The sequence below is a fragment of the Corythoichthys intestinalis genome, chromosome 20, assembly GCF_030265065.1.
Source record: "Corythoichthys intestinalis isolate RoL2023-P3 chromosome 20, ASM3026506v1, whole genome shotgun sequence".
NCBI lineage: Eukaryota > Metazoa > Chordata > Actinopteri > Syngnathiformes > Syngnathidae > Corythoichthys > Corythoichthys intestinalis.
The window spans coordinates 35,087,517-35,110,822 of record NC_080414.1 but is presented as its reverse complement, the minus strand read 5'-3'; the positions used below and the strand labels follow the sequence as shown (position 1 = coordinate 35,110,822).

Here is a 23,306-nt window from a genome sequence, read left to right as displayed (position 1 = left end):
TAAAAAAAGCTTTGACGATTTGTTTAAATACAGTGACATTGTAACGGTTTGTAAATGGGGTGTTTGAGATTAACTTCAAGTGATGACGTGACTCGCAACCCCCCATTTACAGCAAAATGGACCCGAAGGGGGGCCATCCATTTGTGCTACGTTTGCGCTAGTTGTTGGGACACCCCTCTGTTATTAACTCATTTGCTCCCAAAGACATATTATTCTATTTTTAATTGTTTCAGTGTCCCAAAGATGTATTTATACGTCTCTTACGTTTTTTAACAAGAGACATCTCTAGGTTCTGATTAAACTTAGCTCTAAAGCACAAAGTTCAAAGTCCATTTTAAAGCAATAAAACTGGCCACTGGAGGGCAGTAGTGCATTTGGTAAGACCCCCGACCTGATTCAACTGAACGAACGGCCGGCGGAAGACGACCGAATGGATATCACAGAGCAGAACGACCGGGACCACCAGTGCAGCGGACGATGTCGTTGGGTCCGTGCTGGAAAGACAAAAAAAAAATCTATCTTTATGAGACAGGCGGTGATGAGGGAAAAGTTTACCCCGGCCGTCGCGCGCGACCACAACAGCGTCATCTTTCAGTTAGTTATGTGTGAATAAATTGTTACTTTGCTATCAAAAGCTCTATTTGTCTTGTTGTTTTATTCAGATGTTTGGGATGTAACTAAAGCAAAAAATAGCTGTGTTAAAGTCAAAGTTATGTTTGAAATGTATGCGTTTACAAAAAGCTCAATTTCTCTGTTTTTTCATCAGAAATTGGAAAATTGCTCAAACTAAGTTATTTTCTAAAGCTGATTTCTAAAGAATGGAAAAAGATATGAACTAATTTCCTGCTGAGAGTCTAATATTTATTTTAGTGGGTTCCATGTTTATATAGCAATAGAACAGAATTTTCTGTGGGCCTTGCAAAATCAAAATCCAGTAAAACGGCCGGGAACGAAAGCGAAAGGGGTTGCACCGGTGAAAATGGCTGGTAGTGAATGAGGTAAGAGTTGGTACGCTCCATCAGCTACGATGGAGGGGCTACGATTGACATGATCAATTACGTAATATCTCAATATCCGGAAAAACAAAAGATAGCGGCACAAACGTAGCATAAACGATTGACACCATTTTTAGCCATTTTTAATCAAAATGGAGGTAGGGGGGCTGGTTGACCTCAGATTGACCTATAAAAAAAATGTAAATATCTTAAAAATGATAGCAGAACGAACTAAACTTTTTACAGCACAAACAAGCACGTTTGACATCCTTTATATATAAAAATGTATAGTCTGATGGGGGGCCAACTTCACGGAGGTTCATTCGATGCCACCCTCCCGGCTCAACTGAATTGGTCGTATACCATTGATAAACTCAATTCAATTCACAGCAGAAGGATGAAAAAAGCTTTTTTTTTCTGTTTATTACTTATATAGTCAAATGTTGTTGAATGATTTCCTGAATCATGTATTGATAATTGTTATGTCGCCAAATTGAGAGATAATCGTTATTGTGAGCCTTGTATCGCAAACCGAATCGTATTGTGAGATACCCAGAGGTTCCCTAGCCCTACAACATATGATCCATCAAGTCAGGGGCCACTATCCCCACACATATACTTCATAATGATATTGAGGGGGCACGGGGCGCGGGGCTGATTAATAGGGGGCCTGCATTGTTGGCGTGGCCGTCAAAGCTGACTGAGTGGAATCACAGACAAAGAGCTTTTTTACTTGATAATTCTTGTGAATAAATGCTTAAATCCCTGAATTCTTTAAAGATATGGATGCAAAACAGTCTCGATAATTGGTTAAAACAACGTGCAGTTAGCATTTATTTTACATAAATATGTCAAAGTACAATACTAGTCTGTCAGTCAATGTGGCGGCCGCCATATGTAAACAGAGCTTTTCCGGTGAAAATTCTTGTGAAATCCCTGAATTCTTTATAGGTATGAACTTAAAACAGATCGATCCTTGGTTAAAAGCAAAACAAACAAACAAACAAACAAAAAAAAAAAAACAGGCAGTTAGCATATATTTTACGTAAATATGTCAAAGAATGATGCTAGTCTGTTAGCCATGGCAGTCCCCTTATCACAACAACAACGGTGAAAATTATTGTAAATAAATGCTTAAATCCCTGAATTCTTTATAGATATGAACTTAAAACAGTCTCGATTCTTGGTTAAAAGCAAAAAAAATGGGCAGTTAACACTTATTTTCCGTAAATATGTCGAAGAATGATGCTAGGCTGTTAGCCATTGTGGTAGCCACCTTATCACAACAAAGGGCTTTTTACATTGAACATTTTTGTGAATAAATGCTTAAGTCCCTAAAGTCTTCATAGATATGAACGTAAAACAGTCTCTATTCTTAGTTAAAAGAGCAAAAAACCCAGCAGCGAGCATTTATTTCACGTAAACATGTCGAAGAATGATGCTAGTCCGTAGCAGGTAATTTCTCCCATTGATTTTTTTCACATTTCAAAATGCATGCATGGTACGAAAAATATAATAATTACCTTGAAACCTCGAACAAATCACTCCTGAGACAATCCTTCCTGTTTGTATACGGTACAGCTTTCGTACTTTTTCAACCTAAATCCGGCGTTGTGTGTTGTGTGATGTGTTGACTAACTGCAACCGACTGCGAATAACTGAAGCGTACTGTAAGACGCCCCCCTACTTGAAGGCGTTGTGCAGTGGCTGACGAGTGTGACCCGTCAATACAATTATGAAGTCTATGCCCCTCAGCGTAAAGCACCTCATTTCCTGAGTGGAAAAACCCATGCAAGGTACTAGAGCTGCAACGATTAATCGATTAACACGAGTAATTTGATTAGAAAAAAGCTTTGGATCAAATTTTGCTGCTATGAGGATTTGTTTAATTAGAGTGACGTTGTAATGGTTTGTTTTGAAAGTGTTGCATTTAGTTTTATTGATTCGGGTGGATACACTGCCCTCTAGTAGCAACAGTGAATATGCAATAACTCATTTAACATGGCCGAATCTAGCTGCTCCCTGTTAAGACCAACATAGGGTGTGTTTGTGTTTGGGATAATATTTGAATATGCATTCATTATATAGTTTAGAAGTATATTTAGCAGTTTTTTGTGGGAATATGTGTTCGAACGAGCTTTGTAAAAAAAGTTTTATAGCATTTAAGATAGCGAACTTTTGCTATGCAAGTTAGCCAATTGTTATTTTGTTGTACTTAGATACCCATTTATTTTTTATACAGTTTGAGGCTAAGCTCAGGTATTAGTTTTAAATGCATGTATTGCTCTTGTGAAATGAATGTTCAATTATGCATAGCTTAAAAAAACACTCAGGAATTTATGCTCTTTTGAAAAATGCAACCTTAGCAAGTCAAAATAAATGTTATTGCAGGCATAAACACTTTCTTCCTAATGCATATCCTTAAATTTACTCTGCAGATCATTAAATGTTCGGAATCCGATTACCGTATTTTTCGGACTACAAGTCGCACCGGAGTAAAAGTGGCATTTTTGGGGGAAATTTACTTGATAAAATCCAACACATAGAACAGATAAGTCATCTTCAAAGGCAATTTAATATAACAGTACAATAGTGAACAACATGCTGAATAAGTGTACGGTGTACAGTGCATGAACAACGAAATGCGAATATACTATCCAGAATATACTCACCAGGACGCTAAGGCTCGGTCCTGGCTATACAGCAAGCTAAACTCCCAAATGACGATGCTGGACGTCAGTATAATTTGCTGAATCAATTTCGGCCACGATACCAAACAGGTTCACATCAACGTAAATAAATGATAATTAGGTGCTAGTACAGCAATGACACAAACGGTTAGCATGCACTAGCTAGCATTAGCACATCGTTCAAACAACCACACAACTGGCTCTAAGTGTCCGATCGCAGGTGGAAAACACACAACAACAACAGAAAAGATGACCCACACAGGCGTTGCCTCTGTAGAGATATTTTACAAGCATAAACAATGAACGCAGGTTCGCAGCCGTGTCGTTCTCTCTCTCTTGCCCACTCACTCAGAGACGCTGCGTAGCTGTCCGTCTTCTTCCGGCATGTGAGCACTCTTCTTTGCGTAAACAAGTGCGAGTGCGCCCCCACGTGGGTGTGAAAGCGCCACAAAGTAGAGGCATGCATTTCAATATATAAAAGTCAATATTACAATTGAACACACATTGTCAAAGGCAGAACGCGAACGTGGCCATAGCTATTAAGAGTTATTCAGATAACTATAGCATAAAAAACATGCTAACAAGTCTACCAAACCATCAGTGTCACTCCAAAACACCAAAATAACATGTGAAATGATATCATAATGTGTTAATAATTTCACACATAAGACGCTCCTGAGTATGTCGCAGCCAAATTATGAAAAAAAAAACAGCGATTTATAGTCCGAAAAATACAGTACTCGAACTAACTAATCGATAGATTAATCGATTACCTAAATATTCGATAGCTGCAGCCCTAAATACAACCTTAAAATTATCTAACCAAGTGTCCACAGAGTGTATGGCAGCTTTTAACTGTGCTGATATATACAACCTTACCTTCCGCTGTGTGCATGATGATCATTTATTGGCGCTCATCAAGGTTCATACGAGAGACAGGCCTTTCGCCGTTCAGCGTGCAGTGAGCGTACACAAGCTGGATTTCATTACGCTCTACAATACGCACGGGGGCCATAAAAAGGCTTCAGCTTGTTGCTATGGAGCTTGGACTTGTATGTAGGAATACATAAGCAGAAATGGGATACATATTGAGGACACGAGGCACGGGCTGACACATATCAAAAAGAGCAGCAGTAAGATGACTTGACTCTCAAGCCTCCTTTTTGTTTGATATTCCTGATGGTTGGTCTATGATTAAATATAGTGGTGGGATTGTGTAAGTCTTCTTACACTATTCTTTTATAAAATTTGTATTTTCAAAGTGGCCGTGTGTTCATTCAACATTATGTCACATTATTTCTCCCAGATGGTATATTTGCAGGTTTCATTATAAAACGGATCTGACATTTTTACTGTGACATTACAAAGTCCCGTTCAAGTGAATATGCAACTGGTGACAGATTTAGAATGACAACCCATCTGATTTTCAATGAGAGGCGGGATAAATTCTTCACCATTCAGTTGCGTGGCACATTTCAACGTACAAACGTTCACACTAGCTTTCACACCTTTGGACAATTTAGAATTGCTGCGGTTGGTCACAACATACAGTAAATTCATTATAGTTGTTCTCATGAGGCCACTTAACTACATCAAATGTGTTTGAGAAGGGCATGGATAGCAGTGCTTAAGGACCAAGTAAATAGAGGTGGGTAGAGTAGCCAAATATTTTACCCAAGTAAGAGTAGTGTTACTTCAAAATAATAGTGTGATGATCACTCAGAACATAGCTTGAAAGGCTGAAGCAACATGGCATATCTCGCCAAGATAAGAAAGCAAAACTTAACAAGCGGCGCCTGACACGTTTCACAAAATGAAAAAAGTAAAAAAAAAAAAAAAAAAAATCTGAAGGTGAAAATTAGATAACCAAAACCAAAAAAGTTAACATTTGAACCTGAAAATATAAACTTTGTAACTGAAAAAATAACATTTTTAGCTTTTGAAAGATTAAAAAAAAAAAAAAAAAAAAACTTTTTTTTTTAATCATTTCTTTTTTTCAGATTTTAATACTTTTGGCCTAGATTTAGCAATAAACCCAGCATGCTTATTTTAGGAATGTACAGTCATGTGAAAAAATCAGGACACCCTATGGAATCCTGTGTGTTTCCAAACATATTCGGTCATATGGATTTAATATCAATGTTAACAATCTTGAAATATTCAAGTAATGATCTAAACAATTAAAACAGAAAAAATAAGTTTCTGTAAAATGTAACTTTAAATAAATGCAATTTCTATTGAGGAACAAATTAGGACACCCCCACATTCAATCCCACTTTAAATGGCTGAAATCACACACATGTATCACCTCAGGTGCACATCATTATAACATCATTAACCAGTGTTTTAAAGGAGGCTTGCCTTATTTAAACCTCACATTTAGTTTGGTGTGCCCCCGACTGTTGAAGTGAGAGAAAACACCATGGCGAGATCAAAAGAGCTTTCTGGGGCCTTCAGAAAGAAGATTGTAGACACTTATCAGTCTAGTAAGGGATTTCAAAAGATCTCAAAAGAACATAAAATCAGCCATTCCACTATCCGGAAAATAGTCTACAAGCGGAGGACATTTAAAACAACTGCCAACATGCCCAGGCCTAGCCGTCCAAGCAAGTTCACCCCGAGAGCAGACCGCAAGATGCTAAAAAAAGTCTCCAAAAACCCTAAAATGTCATCATGGGACCTACACCAGGCTCTTGCTACTGTTGATGTGAAAGTGCATGCCTCTACAATCAGAAAGAGACTTGACAAGTTTAACCTTTATTGAAGGTGTGCAAGGAGGAAACCTTTGCTCTCCAAGAAGAACATGTAGGCCAAACTGAAGTTTGCCAGAGTGAATGTCGACAAAGACCAGGACCTCTGGAATAATGTTCTATGGACAGATGAATCTAAAGTTGAATTATTTGGACACCAGAACAGAGGACATGTTTGGTGTACACATATATGGCGGAAAACACGGACAAGACTGAAAACGCAGTTTCTGCTCTTGCACATGTTTGGTGTACACATATATGGCGGAAAACACGGACAAGACTGAAAACGCAGTTTCTGCTCTTGCACTCCTCTTTAAAAGAAACTGCTGTATTTTAAGCCAAAAGAACTGTTGCGTTTGATAGAACAATATGTCTATATGCTGCCATAGCAGATTCATGGTGCATTAAGCCCCCGAACTATGTTTAATTTGTCCGTTTTACCCTGGAAACCCCCATTTATAGACATCGCGCAACCGCTTTTGTTTCAACCCAGCCATAAAACGAAGGTAATTAATTATATTTATTATTCAAAATGTCTGTCATTTTTAGCTTAGAATCATTAATCGATGTCTAATAATTCGTTTAAAAAAAAAAAACGACATTAAAAAATTGTTCACTCGCATATTTTAAACTTTTAAACAAATTTCGTCACAATAAAAAAAAATGGTGTCTGTAAAAAACTCATGGATATCTACCTCATGACTATCACTTAATTGTATGTTTTTTGTTACTGTGGCATTTTCTCCGATATGTTAGATGATAAATAATTGATCCAAACGGGAAAAAAAAAAAAAAGTTTAAAAGGGTAAATATATAAAAAGAACATATCGACCACTCCTTGATGTCTGCGATTTCTGCATCGCGACTCTTGTTATATTACCGTGTTTCACCCATAAAATCCCCCAAAAATCCAGCTGTGGCTATTCACAGCTGTGTCTTGACACTCAAAAATACATGCTACATGGAGTTTTTGGATCGAAACAAGGTAAGTATACGGTAATATCTCGTTAGAGTCATGGCGTCTTTAATTCTGCTCTCGCGTGCTCTCAGCTTCAGATAGGGTTTCGCTGGTTAAGAAGAAGAAAAAAAAAAAATTAAATGCCCTCCTGTTTAAAATTTTTCTTCCCCCCAAAAGTTGAGATTTTAAGCTTTCCAATGATGTATCACACATGCATATTGGACAATTTTTAAATCTGGCCAAATTGGGGGTCTCAGAGCAGAACTTCAAGTCACCTGAGTGTTTTCCCCCATATACAGTATACACATACAATACTTTCCAAAAAAAGAACCTCATACCAACTGTGAAGCATGGAAGTGGAAGTGTCATGGTTTGGGGATGCTTTGCTACAGCAAGACCTAGCCAGCTCACCATCATAGAATCCACCAAGAATTTTATCGCACATTAGAGGGTACTTGAGGAAAATGTGAGCTCATCTGTGAAAAAATCATAACGGAAACAAAACTGGTCCCTGCAACATGACAATGACCCAAAACATACCAGTAAATACACCAAGGACTGGCTGAAAAGGAAGAAATGTAGAGTCAAAGCCCATATCTTAATCCCATTGAGATGCTGTGATTCGACTTGAAACGGGCTGTACATGCAAGAAACTCCTCAAACATCTCACAGCTGAAAGTATTCTGCATTGAGGAGTGGGGCAAACTTTCTTCAGACCGATCTCAAAGACTGGACTACAAAAAGCGTCTCACTGAAGTTATTTCAGCCAAAGGGGGTAACAATAGCTATAAAGAAAAACAAGATCAGTCATTGATATGTGACCATTTCTTAATAAAGAACTGAATATGTTATGGGGTGTCCTAATTTTTTCACATGAGTGTAGATGGAAGTCCATGAATGCTTGCTGAGAACACACAAACGCCGGATTTAAACCTCTTGAGTGCAAAGAAGATATGCAATCATAAGCCATCTGTGCTGTTCTCCCCTTTGTTGCGTTTGAAAAATAGTAGTTGAAATTCCCTTTACGATAGTATTTCCACAAAGTAGTACAGTTAACTTTAGTACAATGCTCCACTCTAGATTTTCACTGGGTTAGGTAGGATGCCAAATGTCTGGGTTACAGTAAATATTATGCAATTTGTAATATGGAAGCAACAGCTTTCTATAGTGACAAATCAACAAACAGCAGCATGTGTAGGTTCAGTCATGCACCGGAATTAGAATAAAAATGCCCCCAACAGTTTTTTTTGAGTAAATAAATGTTCCCGCCCACTGTTTGAGGAAAAGCACTAACTTCAAACTTCTTTGATGATCAAAGATCCAGATCAAAGATACAAAGTGGAGTCATCAGCCAACTTCATTTATTTTTTATGTTGAGACACATTGGTTAAGAATTAGCTAGTCAAACATGATTTTATATTGTCACGCGAAGGAATATTTTTTCCCCTGCTTTTGCCTGCAGATCTCTTGATGTTTCTGTTAACTTGGTAAGAGTAATGTTATTAATATCAGTCTAATGTTTGCATATGTGCAGGAGCTGAGTCTATAAATTGAACAAGTACAAATTTGTAGTTTTACCTCTGTGGTTTAAAAAAGCTGCGCTGAGGAATGACTATCTGTTCATTTTTGATTGACTTTTAAAATCAAATTACCATAATTTTCGCACTACAAGGCTCACCCAACTATAAGCCGCCACCCACCAAATTTGTCAGGAAAACTGCATTTGTTCATAGACAAGCCACACTGGACTATAAGCCGCAGCTATCCTCACTGTATTATGGGACATTAACACCAAAATATATGAACGGTAACACTTTATTTGACAGAAGCATCAAATGACTGTCATGAGACCAAATGAACCACCATTCATTGCTTCAGGAAGCTTCATTTGGTCATCACTGCTCCCTTAGGGGAGACAGTTAACCTCCGCTGCCACCTGTTGTCAACACTATTGTTGTCCAACATGCCTCCTAGCATGCATTGCAACACTACAGATGTAAATAACAATCAAAATGTGTTTTTTTGGCCGGGTTGTCGGGGTTTCCCCTGCCCGGGTCGTTGGAGCTGCGGAGCGCGGGTCCGGCGGTTCGGCTGGCGTGGTTCTGGCAGTCTGGCTAAAAGGTCAGATTCCTTCACTTAAAAGTAAAGGGCCATTGATGTCGCTAGATGTTCTGAGCTGTCAATGGCAGCCAGTGAGTTAACTTCATTTGCCAAAAATAAACTCTGGGCCACATAATATCTTATTGCCTTTCAATAAGAACAAAACAATGCATCGAATTGAATCATAGTGGTGTGTGCGATTTCATCTGTTAACTGCATTTAATTGTATAACCTCAATATTTTGGGGATTTAACACCCTTTTAACCAATCAGATAAAAATCATTGCTGCCATTGTTTAAGTTTTTTTTTTTTTTTTTTTGAGGTCTGCACACTCGTGACATTTCGTCATGTGGGTTAAGTCCGATGTCGCTGTCAGTGAAAAAAGTTCCTCTTTGGCTTCCCCTCAACTGTCCTGAGCTCTTTGTAGCCGACACACTGTGCTTCATATGTGCTGTGTGAAGCTGCTTCCCTTAGATAATATACCGAATCCTGAGGGACTCTCCAGAGAAAGCAGGCGAACAAGATGTGCCTGTCTGATAAAATTGACTGATGTGCACAAATGTAAACATGCAATAATACAGTTGCAGTACTCACTTGCAGCTCCCCTGATGCTCTTACTGGGCGCCTTATCAGGAGCTTACTGGCTTAGGGGTTGTTCTCTTTTGCGAGAAGATGTCTGCAAAACCTAATTCAGTGATAGGAGAGGAGTATTTCACATTTTATGCTCCATTCAAACAAATCTTATTATGCGTTGTGTATGAATGAGGGTGTGTGGAATAACAGTATAGGTCCTTTAGCTTTTCTCCTTCAACGGCGCAATCCCTATGATGGAAATGATTAAATTATTCTGTCCTTGTCTAATTCGAGACTTCAGCCAGTTCCATGAGAACAAATTCTACCAATTATGACAAAATATTTTATAATTCACAATAGTATGGTTGTCCAGCACTTATACTGTATACGGAATATCTTATATATAGAGAAGTTGAAACCAAACAATTAAGATTGTTTCAGTTTCACATCATAGAAATTCTCTACTTTTGAACAAGGTTACCAAAATAAGTGATCACTACCTTAGTTTGAGTTGTTTTTCAGCTTTGTAGCACTTATTAAATGAACTAATTTTAATTATTTTCAATGTTTCAAAAGTAGACACTTTCTATGGGACTTGATGGACATTTGCAAGAACATGGAAGTTATGTTTAACTTTCAGTTTGTCTATGTGTGTCTATGGAGTGTACAGTGGCATGAAAAAGTATCTGAACCTTTTGGAATTTCTCACATTTCTGCATAAAATACCAATCAAATGTGATCTAAACTTTGCCAAAATCACACAAATGTAAAAACAGTGTTTGCTTTAACGAAAACTACCTAAACATTTCTAGGTTTTCATATTTTGTTGAGGATAGCATGCAAACAATGACAGAAAGGGGAACATTTAGTAAGTGAACCATCTGCCTAAGGAGACTTAAAAAGCAATTGAAACCAATTTTTACCAAACAATTTAAGTCAGGTGTGTGCCCAATCACTGATGAGTGGTTTAAAGTAAAAACAAACAAACAAATCTTAAAAGTTAAAAGTAAAACTTGTCTTGATGTCTGATGTGCCTCATAACTCTGACAACCTGCAATCAAGAAGTTGTCTATAAGTGGAGAGAGTTTGGCACTGTTGCTTCTCTCTCAAGGAGTGGCCGTCCACCAAAGATGATGCCAAGAGGTCAGCGCAGAATATTCAGAGAGGTAAAAAAAGAACCTAGAATGTCTACGACAGATTTACAGAAATCACTGGCACCGTCCAACATCCCTGTGCACACGTCAACTAAATGTAAAACTATGACCAGGAATGGTGTTCATGGGAAGATTCCACAAAGGAAGCCACTGCCGTCTAAAAAAACATTGTTGCTCGTTTAATGTTCGCAAAAAGGCACTAGGACACTCCACAGAAGTTTTGGCAAAATAGTTTGTGGACTGATGAAACCAAAGTTATATTGTTTGGGAGTAACACACAACGTGATGTGTGTAGGAAAAATGGAACAGCTCACCGACATCAACACCTCATCCCCACCGTGAAGCATGGTGGAAGGAGCATCATGATTTGGGGCTGTTTTGCTACCTAAGGGCCTGGACAACTTGTAATCATTAATGGAAGAATGAATTTGTTTTGCAGGAAAACCTGAGGCTGTCTGTCAGACAGTTGCATCTAAAAAGAGGATAGATGCTGCAACAAGACAATGATCTAAAACACAGACGTATATCAACTTCAGAATGGTTTCATAAGAACAATTTATACATTCTGGAGTGGCCAAGTCAAAGTCCAGACATGAACCCCATTCAGATGCTGTGGCATGCCCTAAAGACAGCGATTCATGCCAGATAACCCAGGAGTCTGACTGAACTACAGCAGTTTTGTAGAGAAAAATGGGCCTAGAAGATTAGTCCTGATCGATGTGCTACACTTATCTGCAGCTAAAGGAAGCACCTGGTAGAAGTTATGGCTGCCAAGGGGGGTTGGGGGGGGGCACAAAATTTTAAATGTGATGGTTCACTTACTTATTTTTCCCCCTTCTGTCATCGTTTGCATACTATCCTCATTAAAATATGAAAACTGATAAATGTTTGGGTAGTTTTAGTTAAAGCAGATTTGGTTTTTACATTTGTGTGAGTTTAACAAAGATCAGATTTGATGGTGATTTTATGCAGAAATGTGAGAAATTCCAAAAGGTTCATATACTTTTTCATACCACTGTAGTTAAATGTTAGCAAAACACAGTATTATTAGGAGGGGATAATAATACAGTATATCGAAACGGTGAAGGTGCCAACAGGTTGCCCCCAGTCTTCCACTAGATTAGTCTCTGTGTTAGCTCATTGGCTGCCATTGACGGTACTAGATGTCGAATCAATTTTTACCATCAAGGGCATAGAAACAAAGCTATCTTCCCGGTTTTGGCGACATTTATAGGCCACTTCAAGTTCATTTTAGGGCATTTACAGGTGACTTGCTGTTGATTTTGACACACTTTTCGGGGACATTGCCAGGTCATTTCCTGTTCAGCACCCCAAAATCAAATGGAACTCACCAAAAATCAATATATTATATTTTGCAGAATGACCCATATATCGATAATTGTTGTATCCCCATTAGGGCTGCAGTTATCGATTATATACGTAATCGATTAATCTATCTATTAGTTAGTTTGAATAATTGAGTCATCGGATTACAAACAATTAGTGTGTTGCAGAGCAGATTTAAGGGGATGTAAAAGAAACAAGTGTTTATGCTTGCAATAACATTTATTTTGGCTCGCTAAGATTGCACTTTTAAAAGAGCATTAAATGTGAATACAAAATAAAATACCTGAGTGTTTCTTCAAACTATTCAGAAATAAAAATCAAAATATCTGATCTTATCCTAACACAGTATAAAAACATTTATTAATGAGGATCTAAGTACAACTACAGAGCAATTAGCTAGATTAAATGCTACAAAATGCTAACATTTTGTTTTAACGATGCTCTTCATAAATTGTTCAAACACATATTCCCCTCAAAACAGCTGCTAAATGTACCGCTAAACGAAGGCTAGGTTCATACTACAGTTCTTAATGCACGAATCCGATTTTTTTGTGTTTTTCTGACTCAAGTCAGGCATTAACTTGACGGTCTGAAAGGGACAAGTCGCATAGAAGTGGACCATTTCAAATCGGATCTGAGTCACTTTCGTATGTGGTTCAAATCCGATCTGGGCCACATTTTTTCAGAACGAGACTGGCGGTCTGAACTGTCAAGAGTCCCAAATCGGAATTCATGCAGCAATTACATCAGCAAAGGGCAAGATGCACGGAGGACGGCAGCCATGTAGCCATTAGCGCCTAGCTTGAACTCTGCTTTTAAGCATTAAGTGGACTTGACCACAGTCATAAAAAAATAAAATGAGGAAAAGAATAAGCCTGACAATTTTCGATTTTCATTCTGTGCGCCGAATGAGCAGTATTTCATTATTGCACACATGGCCGAGTTGGGGCAAACTGACGCATCCAAGTCATTTCACGCACACACGTCAAGGCTCATGTGTGTGTATGTATGCGTTCTATCAATCCATATAAACTTAGAATATTAGGCTAAACGGGAATTATTAATGTCTGTTATTTGTGTCCTCTTCTTCGAATCTTCGAACAAAACACTCCTAAGAAAATCCTTCCTGCTTGTATGCGGTACAGCTTTCGTACTTTTTCAACCTAAATCCGACATTGGATTGCTGCATGTGTTTGAGAATAGCTGCGACCGACTTCAAGTGAAGTGTGGGACGGCCTCCTACTTGAAGGCGTGGCGCAGTGTCTGGGGAATGTGTCCGGTCAATATCATTATTAAGTCTATGGTATTAGATACTGTATATTTCTGTCCTCATATTATTTCCAGAAAAAGGTAGGTACTTGTATTACATATTCATATTATGAAAGATCTGCTTCTTATATTTGCACTACTAATGAACTGTTTAGTTTCCATGAATTTTTTGGTTGCGGAATGCACATTTATGCATGAGGTCAACTGGCTAACACAGTCCCATGAGTGTGGGTGGATAGTGATGTGGCAAAAACATCATTTCCTGAAAAACGTTCTTTCATCAGAATGCACCTCAGTTCCATCCTGTATCAATTACAGGAAGGATAGTAGCCACATGTCAGAGATACTGCACATTGGCTAACTTTACTCTGGTGACACCTTCCCCTTCTGTCCTCTTCTGCACCACTGTTTTCCACATAAAGACATGCCACACAGACATGAACAAATACATTACTAATAGTAATACATTAATGAAATGTTTTTGGTAGACCTTACTACCAGTTTAGTTTTGTCAATTCCATTTCAGTTTTTGGCAGTTAGCATTCGAACATGGACTCATTCAGATCATTAGACTAAGTATTGAAAGTAACAGTATACACATATGATCTCAATAAATAGCTTATTAAGTGTACATTCATTTAGCCAATTTCCAAGGTCACATGTAATTTTATGTCATAATAAAAAACACTTCATTGTTGCATTATGTAACACTTGACATAGACTTCATAACCTAGTGATGATGTCTATGCACTTGAATTTACTGGTCTTGAAATACTTCATTTCAACCCATCCATGTCTAAACATAATTTTCAAGATGGTAATTTAAAGCAAGCTACTTTGTGTTGTGTCTTTTTAGTAAAAAAATTATAGCTCTGGTGATATAATAATACTAGTATTGTTAGTTCTTTATTGAAAATCAAATTGCTTATACATACAATTTATTCATGTATACTAATGATTTTTCGCTTCCCATCATAGTTCCTGTGCCTGAAGAACATCAGGACCTTTCTGGCGGCATGCAATGACATATTTGGCATGAAGAAAAGTGAGCTGTTTGAGGCTTTTGACCTTTTTGATGTCAGGGATTTTGGAAAGGTAAGATACACGTTCAGTGGAACAGAAACAGATTCAAGCTTGTCCAAATATTTGTGAGATGTTGCATGTATTTAGCCTCAAGAAATTAGAAAAATTGCAGTGAAGTGACCCCTCTCTATTTATAATGCCTAACATATGTAGTATCTACACCTGTAGACTCATTCAATAGCTAATTATATACGGTGCATATATTATGTTGAATCCAAACATAACATGATGACTTGAAATTAGGAGGGAAAACTTTTCTTGTTGTTAACCAACTTGAATGCATTTTCAGCATCAAAAGGACCATTGTTGTTTTTTTCTCGTCTTTTTTCATATTTGTACACAGTATTTACGTGTAGTCCCCGGGATACGAACGAGTTCCATTCCTATGCTGGCGACGTAAATTTCCGTGTAAATCAGAATGAACCCTTTAAGCACCCCTAAATATGCCCTAAATCTCAAAATAACTATCCAAAAACATGTATTGTACGTCATATTAATAATATAAAGTAAAAAACGTGTGGAATATGGCGGACGAGACACTGTTATGCCACTAAAAAAAACTAAAAAAAACACAACTTAAAAAACAAAAACAAACAAACAAACAAAAAAAAACGACTAAAGAAGAAATGGCGGACAAGAACCGGCGTCGTAAAGTTCAAATCACGTAAGGGGACTACATGTATATTTGCACATGTCCTGTTCCGCTGCTTAGACACGGAGAATGGGAATCTGAGTGTCCTTGTAGACTGAAATGTTTTCTGTGCTACATTGGAGTTCTTGTAATACTGTTATAGGACTGTTGTAATACTGTATCGTGGTCATCATCAAGACCTTATCGATTGTCTTATGAGATTAGTAAAAATTAGAGGTCGAACCATATATGTACTTTTTTTGAACATTGCCTGATTAACAAAAAAATAAAAATTGATAAAAAACGATTTTGATCAGGCATCTGTGTGGGCAACTGTGGCCGCCGCTGAATGACTGTAGGACCCCGAAAGGACCCTGCAGCAGCTTGAATGCAGGCTGCTATAGGAAGCTTCAGGCTTGCTTGTTTTGTAAATACAGTGATCTCTGGTTTTTCGCAGTTAACGGGGACCAGAACCCGCCACGATAAGTCAAACCCACTAAGTAGCACCCCCTAAAAAGATGTGTTATAGTTTTTTTTTTGTTCAATGTATTTATTCAGCTCTATCATTAGAAAGAGATACATTTAAGACAAAAATGCTTGTCTTTATTGAATGCTTCGTTGAGTGTCCACTCAAATCCACTCCAGCTGCTCACTTACACACGGAGTTGCCATAGCAACTGTTTAACAAGTTAAGTGATGGTTGGCGCATTCGGCCCTTTGAAGGTCGAATCTCTGGCAAGATCAAAGCTTAACCGTCTGTCTATCATCGTTTACTTTAATAGGCAACTCCAGTTCACTCTCTGATGAACAAAGAGCAGGGAGAGGGAGGGAGGGAACTAGCGCAAGAATATGCGATCGGCTCGGGACAGCTTGTCAGGGACGCGGGCAGGCAGGCAGGTTGTGTGGACCCAATTGCAGGGAAACAAAAGCGGCAAGGCAGTTGAACTCAAAAAACGTTTAATGATATCTAACAAAAACACAAAGTACAACTGAAAGCACTGAGGATCAAAAGGGCAAGATTCAAACAAAACTTAATTAAATCGGAGGGACTGGTACACGAGGGCTTGGACCAGACTTGAAATTGACGTAGACATAGACGTAGACAATGACGCAACAAGGAGTCAACAGAAAATGGGAGCTTATATACACACACGCAAACAAGGGTTAACGAGACAACAAGGAACAGGTGAGCACAGGAGGATAGGCTAGGAGAAGGCACATCAGGTGAAATCAATGGGCAATCACAGGGACAAGTTACACTAGGAGAAAACAAATACAGAACCTAACACAGCTCCTCTGTATTATTATTAATATTATTATTTTTTTAATTAAAAAAAAAAAATCCACGATGGACTGAGGGCGCGAAGTTTGAAGCTCGAAGCAGTGGGGGATCACTGTATAGTAAGATTTTGAACAAGATAATATGCAATGTTGCTTATCCTTTTAACGTGTTTACTGAGTGAGCCTTACACTCGAGATGTAACTCTTAGCGTTAGCGTAGCATTCAATTTAGTATGGCGAGCACCTTCTTAAACTCTCACATGTTTACATCTCATCGTGACGTCCTGGAGGGTTTAAATATTTGAAAATAATGTAGTGTTCTTGCTGAGTGTGTATAATCAGAAAAAGAAGTGCTGCGTTCGTTTGTTTGGTAGCACTAAACCAAATGAATCCTTTAAGTCTCAGGTCATCATTGTAAACTTGAAGCTGTTGAAGCATTTTTAAAAAAAATTAAATTGGCTTTCATATTCTACGTGCTTCAAAAAAATACATTTATCGGCCTCAAATATCGGCTTTGGATATCGGCAATCAACTGAAAAATTCTTTAGATATCGGTATCGGCATCTGAAAATCCCATATTGATCGACCTCTAGTAAAAATAGTGTCATGCCTGTAGAACAGCAATGAAGCTAAGATGTACTGTCGATGTACTGTAATTTAAGTTAGCACTCACATTTTGCTAAAACTACTCACTTATATCAATTTCTAAATTCTTACTGCTAATTTTGTTCCGTGTCATGGGCAAGCAGGAGCCTATCATCGTTGAGCACACCCTAGACATGTCAGCTGGACATACACTATCTGGCCTGTTTTAAAAGTGTGGTCTGTAAACGTTACACTTTGGAGGTTTTTTTTTTTTGTCCAAACACAACAGTATAGCATTTGATAAGAAGGTACGTGCTTGCAATGCCTATTCTTGCACTGAATATTAAGTCTTTCCGGCTTTGATTCTTCCTAACTTCCCCCGAGCATGCTTGACATTTTTAACATCTCCACTTTTAACTGAAAACTTGAACCATGAACAATCTGCTTATTGTACCTTTCTTATGCAAAAACTGAAACAGGCAGCTGCATGACACTGCATTTTAATCACTTCCTCTCATTAGGAGAAAATGTCTCGGCAAGCTGTCTTCACATTGGATGAAAAGTCTGGGCAAGGGTTCATTACTTTTGATAAGGTTGCTGACTCTTTGCTTGGAAAGCTGTTAGTGCGTCTGCAGTACTTTGACAAGCCTCAGGCTGACCCTGTAAGGCCCCCATGAGGTTTAATTAGAAGTCTTAGATGCTAGCGCACGTTATGAGGTGGTTTAACTTTTGTTTTTCGAGCATTTGCATGTGAATTAAATCTATACGTGCCTATTCACCTTACTATAATCGATTAATCGGGCAATTAATTAAACAATTAATTGGGTAAATGTCACTTTTTTCAATTACCTTCACAATTTAACTTCAAGTTGTTTCAGGCATGTTATAAGTAACGATGAAGACAAAATGGATGACTATTTCCTTAAGAAATAATATTCTGTTACAGCTTCCTGACTTAACTGTAGTCTAAAAGTGTACTGTTTTTGAGTAAAGTTTCTAAGTATAAAGCATAAAATAAATATCTTGTTGCACAAATCACACTAAAGTCCTGTTCATTCAAATAAAAAAAGTGCTGCTGATTGACATTTTTTTTTCTTGTGGGCAAAACGCTGATCTAAATTGTGTCAATGGCTTATTTTGTTTTCTTTAAACAAACTAAACAACAAAATCTAATAAGGAGGATGCAGGCTGTAATGAAACAGTTTTCTTTATCAAACAGTTGTTCATGAATACAATCCAAATCCAATTTTAAGGCACACTCTCTTGTATGACAACTTACAGTTTGAATGGGAGATTCTGCTGAAAGGAGACTCTAAGCTTTTATAGGAAAGGGTGTATGTGTGTGGTTTCTTTATAAAAAGAAAAGAAACAACTTTACTATCTAACAATAACTGAAGTGCTAATATGCTTCTCCAAAACACAATACAAACGGACACTTAAGACACTGATCAGCATCATTGCTAACCATCTAACATCTCATCAACAAATAATCCAAACAATACAATTGGCATCATTTACTCACTTCTGACGGAGGCACCCTGGATGTAACAACACAAAAGACAATCTAACTCTCAACACTTTGTAATATTACTGTATTGATTCAGCAACTCAACCTGAGTGTAGTAGTGAACTCTCTCTCTCTCTCTCTTGCTCTAATCACGGGAGTGCGCGTAGCCTCAAATTCCGCACAAACAACGACCCAAACGGGACTGCTCAGAGATGCCGGCAAAAATTGACTATCAAATTCGTTGGTAACTAATTTAATAATTGATTTTAATCGATTAGTTGTTAGTAGAGATGTCCCGATCGATCGGGATGCCGATCACGCAATCACGTTTCAAAGTAGAATAAATATCGGTCATGCCTTTTTTTAATATATATATTTTCTTTAATTAAATCGTTTTCTAATTGTATTTAACGTTACAGACATAATATGTTACACTCATCCAGAGTCTTTAGTTTAGGCTTAAATTTATCCCAATAATGGAGGTAATAAGTTTTTAAAAATGTATCACGTTAAAAAAATAAACGCAATTAATGCATGCGTTGCACGACCCACTCACGCATTGTTGCGCTCAATCTGTAATGGCGCCATTTAACCTATATAGAGAGATAAAAGGCAGCATAAAATAAGTAGAGTGAATTTTGGCAGGCTTTAGGGGCTTATTTTAATTGGCTAAAGCCTTACAATCCCTCTTCCTACGATTAGAAATATCATGGGAAGCAATGTGGGGACGCAAGGTCGCATTTGATCTTTTTCTTAACACCTTGTTTTATTTCTTAACGCAGAGAAGATATATGAATTGCTAGCACTACGCACAGTCCTGGTTCTACTTCCCATCATGGTTCGACTTCCCATCATGCATTGGGGCATGGCTGCAATATCATTTACTGAAAGCTCAACAAATACATTAGATGGCAATATATAGTCACAATATACAAAGTCACAAGTCTTTCTATCCGTGGATCCCTCTCACAGAAAGAATGTTAATAATGTAAATGCCATCTTGAGGATTTATTGTCTTAATAAACAAATACAGTACTTATGTACTGTATGTTGAATGTATATATTCGTCCGAGTTTTATTCATTTTTTTCTTAATGCATTGCCAAAATGTACAGTATATGATCGGGAAAAATTATCGGGAATGATTGGAATTGAATCTGGAGCAAAAAAAGCATCGGAGCGGGAAATATCGGTATCGGCAGATACTCAAACTAAAACGATCGGGATCGGATCGGGAGCAAGAAAACATAATCAGAACAACCCTAGTTGTTAGTCTTAAATGTAAAGAGTTCATTAATAAATTCCACCCATTAATTGGAAAAAATACCTCGAAAATAGAAGCCATCCTATCCTTTCTGACTTTCAGCACTAAACAGAGTGCACCCTGAACTGATCAATGGCCCGTCACGTGGCACAAATAGACATTTTGCCTTGACACTGGCATTCACACTTAGGGAAAATATTCTATCTCCAACTAACATAATGAATGCTTTAGGATGCTCGAGTAACAAGAGAAAACGCATGTAAGCACAGGTACAACATGCAAACGTCACCAGATCCACAACCTAAGGGCTGTTTACTGTGAGACAAACCAGCCAACTAGTGTTTTAACAGTATAACTATATGGTCATATACTCAATACTTTGTATCCCAAAAGGTTATTGATTTGCTTCCAACAAATAAATAATATATAATTTTGAAAAGGTGTCACTGGTGAAAAAAAAAAGAACAAAAATCTTCCTCTCAAATTGTGTCTATGTTGGCTCATTAGCTTTAACTGACGACGCTAGACATCCAATTCATTTTGACAGTCAAAATGGATTGGGCGTCTAGCGTCGTCAGTGGCACTGAAACATGATCACTTCCCGATATTAGGGGCATTTACGGGTTAATTCCTGTTCATTTTGAGTCACTTTCTATTCATTTGGGTCACTTTCTTTCTTTTCAGTTAGCCAAATTCAACAGGAAGCGAAATGAACAGGAAATGACATGAAATGACCCCAAAATTAACTCATTGGCTGCCAGTCTCCAAGTTCAAATGGATTGGACGAATACTAGTGATATTTGATTTCATTTCACAGCTTTTTATTAGTTGTATTGCCGAGTATTATAGAATGATTTCCTAATCCATCTATCGATAATTGTTGCATCGCCATATCGTGAGCCTTGTATCGCAACTCGTATCGTATAGTAAACTACTCAGAAGTTCCCACCCCCTGGTGCTAACCATTAATACAAAATATGCTTCCCTATTTGCTGATTTACAGTGGGGCAAATAAGTATTTAGTCAACCACCAATTGTGCAAGTTCTCCCACTTGAAAATATTAGAGAGGCCTGTAATTGTCAACATGGGTAAACCTCAACCATGAGAGACAGAATGTGGAAAAAAAACCCCAGAAAATCACATTGATTGATTTTTAAAGAATTTATTTGCAAATCATGTTGGGAAATAAGTATTTGATCAATACCAAAAGTTCCTCTCAATACTTTGTTATGTACCCTTTGTTGGCAATCACGGAGGCCAAAAGTTTTCTGTAAGTCTTCACAAGCTTTTCACACACTGTTGCTAGTATTTTGGCCCATTCCGCCATGCAGATCTCCTCTAGAGCAGTGATGTTTTGGGGCTGTCATTGGGCAACACGGACTTTCAACTCCCTCCGCAGATTTTCTATGAGGTTGGCTAGGCCACTCCAGGACCTTGAAATGCTTCTTACGAAGCCATTCCTTTGTTGCCCTGGCTGTGTGTTTGGGATTATTGTCATGCTGAAAGACCCAGCCACGTCTCATCTTCAATGCCCTTGCTGATGCAAGGAAATTTTCACTCAAATCTCTCGATACATAGTCCCATTCATTATTTCCTTTACACAGATCAGTCGTCCTGGTCCCTTTGTAGAAAAACAGCCCCAAAGTATGATGTTTCCACCCCCATGCTTCACAGTGGGTATGGTGTTCTTCAGATGCAATTCAGTATTCCTTCTCCTCCAAACACGAGAACCTGTGTTTCTACCAAAAAGTTCTATTTTGGTTTCATCTGACCATAACACATTCTCCCAGTCCTCTTCTGGATCATCCAGATGCTCTCTAGCGAACCGCAGACGGGCCTTGACGTGTACTTTCTTCAGCAGGAGGACACATCTGGCAGTGTTGGATTTGAGTCCCTGGCGGCACATTGTGTTACTGATAGAAGCCTTTGTTACTGTGGTCCCAGCTCTCTGTAGGTCATTCACTAGGTCCCCCTGTGTGGTTCTGGGATTTTTGCTCACTGTTTTTGTTATCATTTTGACGCCACGGGGTGAGATCTTGCATGGAGCCCCAGATCGAGGGAGATTATCAGTGGTCTTGGAGGTCTTCCATTTTGTAATAATTGCTCCCACAGTTGATTTCTTTACACCAAGCGTTTTACCTATTGCAGATTCAGTCTTCCCAACCTGGTGCAGGTCTACAATTTTGTCTCTGGTGTCCTTCGACAGCTCTTTGGTCTTGGCCATAGTGGAGTTTGGAGTGTGACTGACTAAGTTTGTGGACAGGTGTCTTTTATACCGATAATGAGTTAAAACAGGTGCCGTTAATACAGGTAACGAGTGGAGCCTCGTTAGACCTCTTCCACAGCCAGAAATCTTGCTTGTTTGTAGGTGACCAAATACTTATTTTCCTCTCTAATTTGTAAATAAATTCTTTAAAAATCAAACAATGTGATTTTCTGTTTTTTTTCCCCACATTCTGTCTCTCATGGTTGAGGTTTACTCATGTTGACAATTACAGGCCTCTCTAATCTTTTCAAGTAGGAGACCTTGCACAATTGGTGGATGACTAAATACTTATTTGCCCAACTGTGTTTATTGATCGGACAATATTATAGTTAATGAATAAATGATGACGTGGATGACAAGCTTTGAGGACCTGGGTTTTGGAGCCCGTGTTTAAGGTTTAAACATGGCAATTAGTCATCGAAAGAATTCTGGTATGGTTGCTGGCTTTTGTCAAGTGCCTCTGAGCAAGGCATTTATGTAGCATGTTTGCATGCCTTTCACTCTGAACTCACTCAGACCTCTCACTATCTTTGTTGACCTCCATGTGTGTGATCTGGTTCACAATGTGGTGTGACACCACAAAATAATACAGCAGAGAGAATATAATGGTGAGGACAAATAAGTTCAGTCGTGCAGGCAGATGGTGATTTTGACCTTCATTTTGTCATTCTTTTTTTCTTCTAAAATGTATTTCTAAAATATTCACTTCACATTCCTTGGGTCGACCCATATGTTGCATCAGATAAATACAACAAGTAATTGTATTTTTAAAAATGTAAAATAGAAGCAACCTCAGAATTAATGTCATACAGTATAAGACTTCAGCAGAGCAGGTTCTGAAGGATTAACTGAA

At 38.2% G+C, this 23,306-nt stretch overlaps 1 protein-coding gene across 2 annotated transcripts in view; it reads left to right on the top strand.

The window, feature by feature from the left end:
• LOC130908455 (guanine nucleotide exchange factor VAV3) overlaps positions 1–23,306 on the top strand; it is a 282,969-nt gene that overhangs the window by 50,359 nt on the left and 209,304 nt on the right. For both annotated transcript variants that reach the window (XM_057823892.1, XM_057823893.1), the window contains exon 2: positions 14,815–14,931. In XM_057823892.1, coding sequence (XP_057679875.1) covers positions 14,815–14,931 — 117 coding nt within the window. The remainder of the gene's footprint in view (positions 1–14,814; positions 14,932–23,306) is intronic.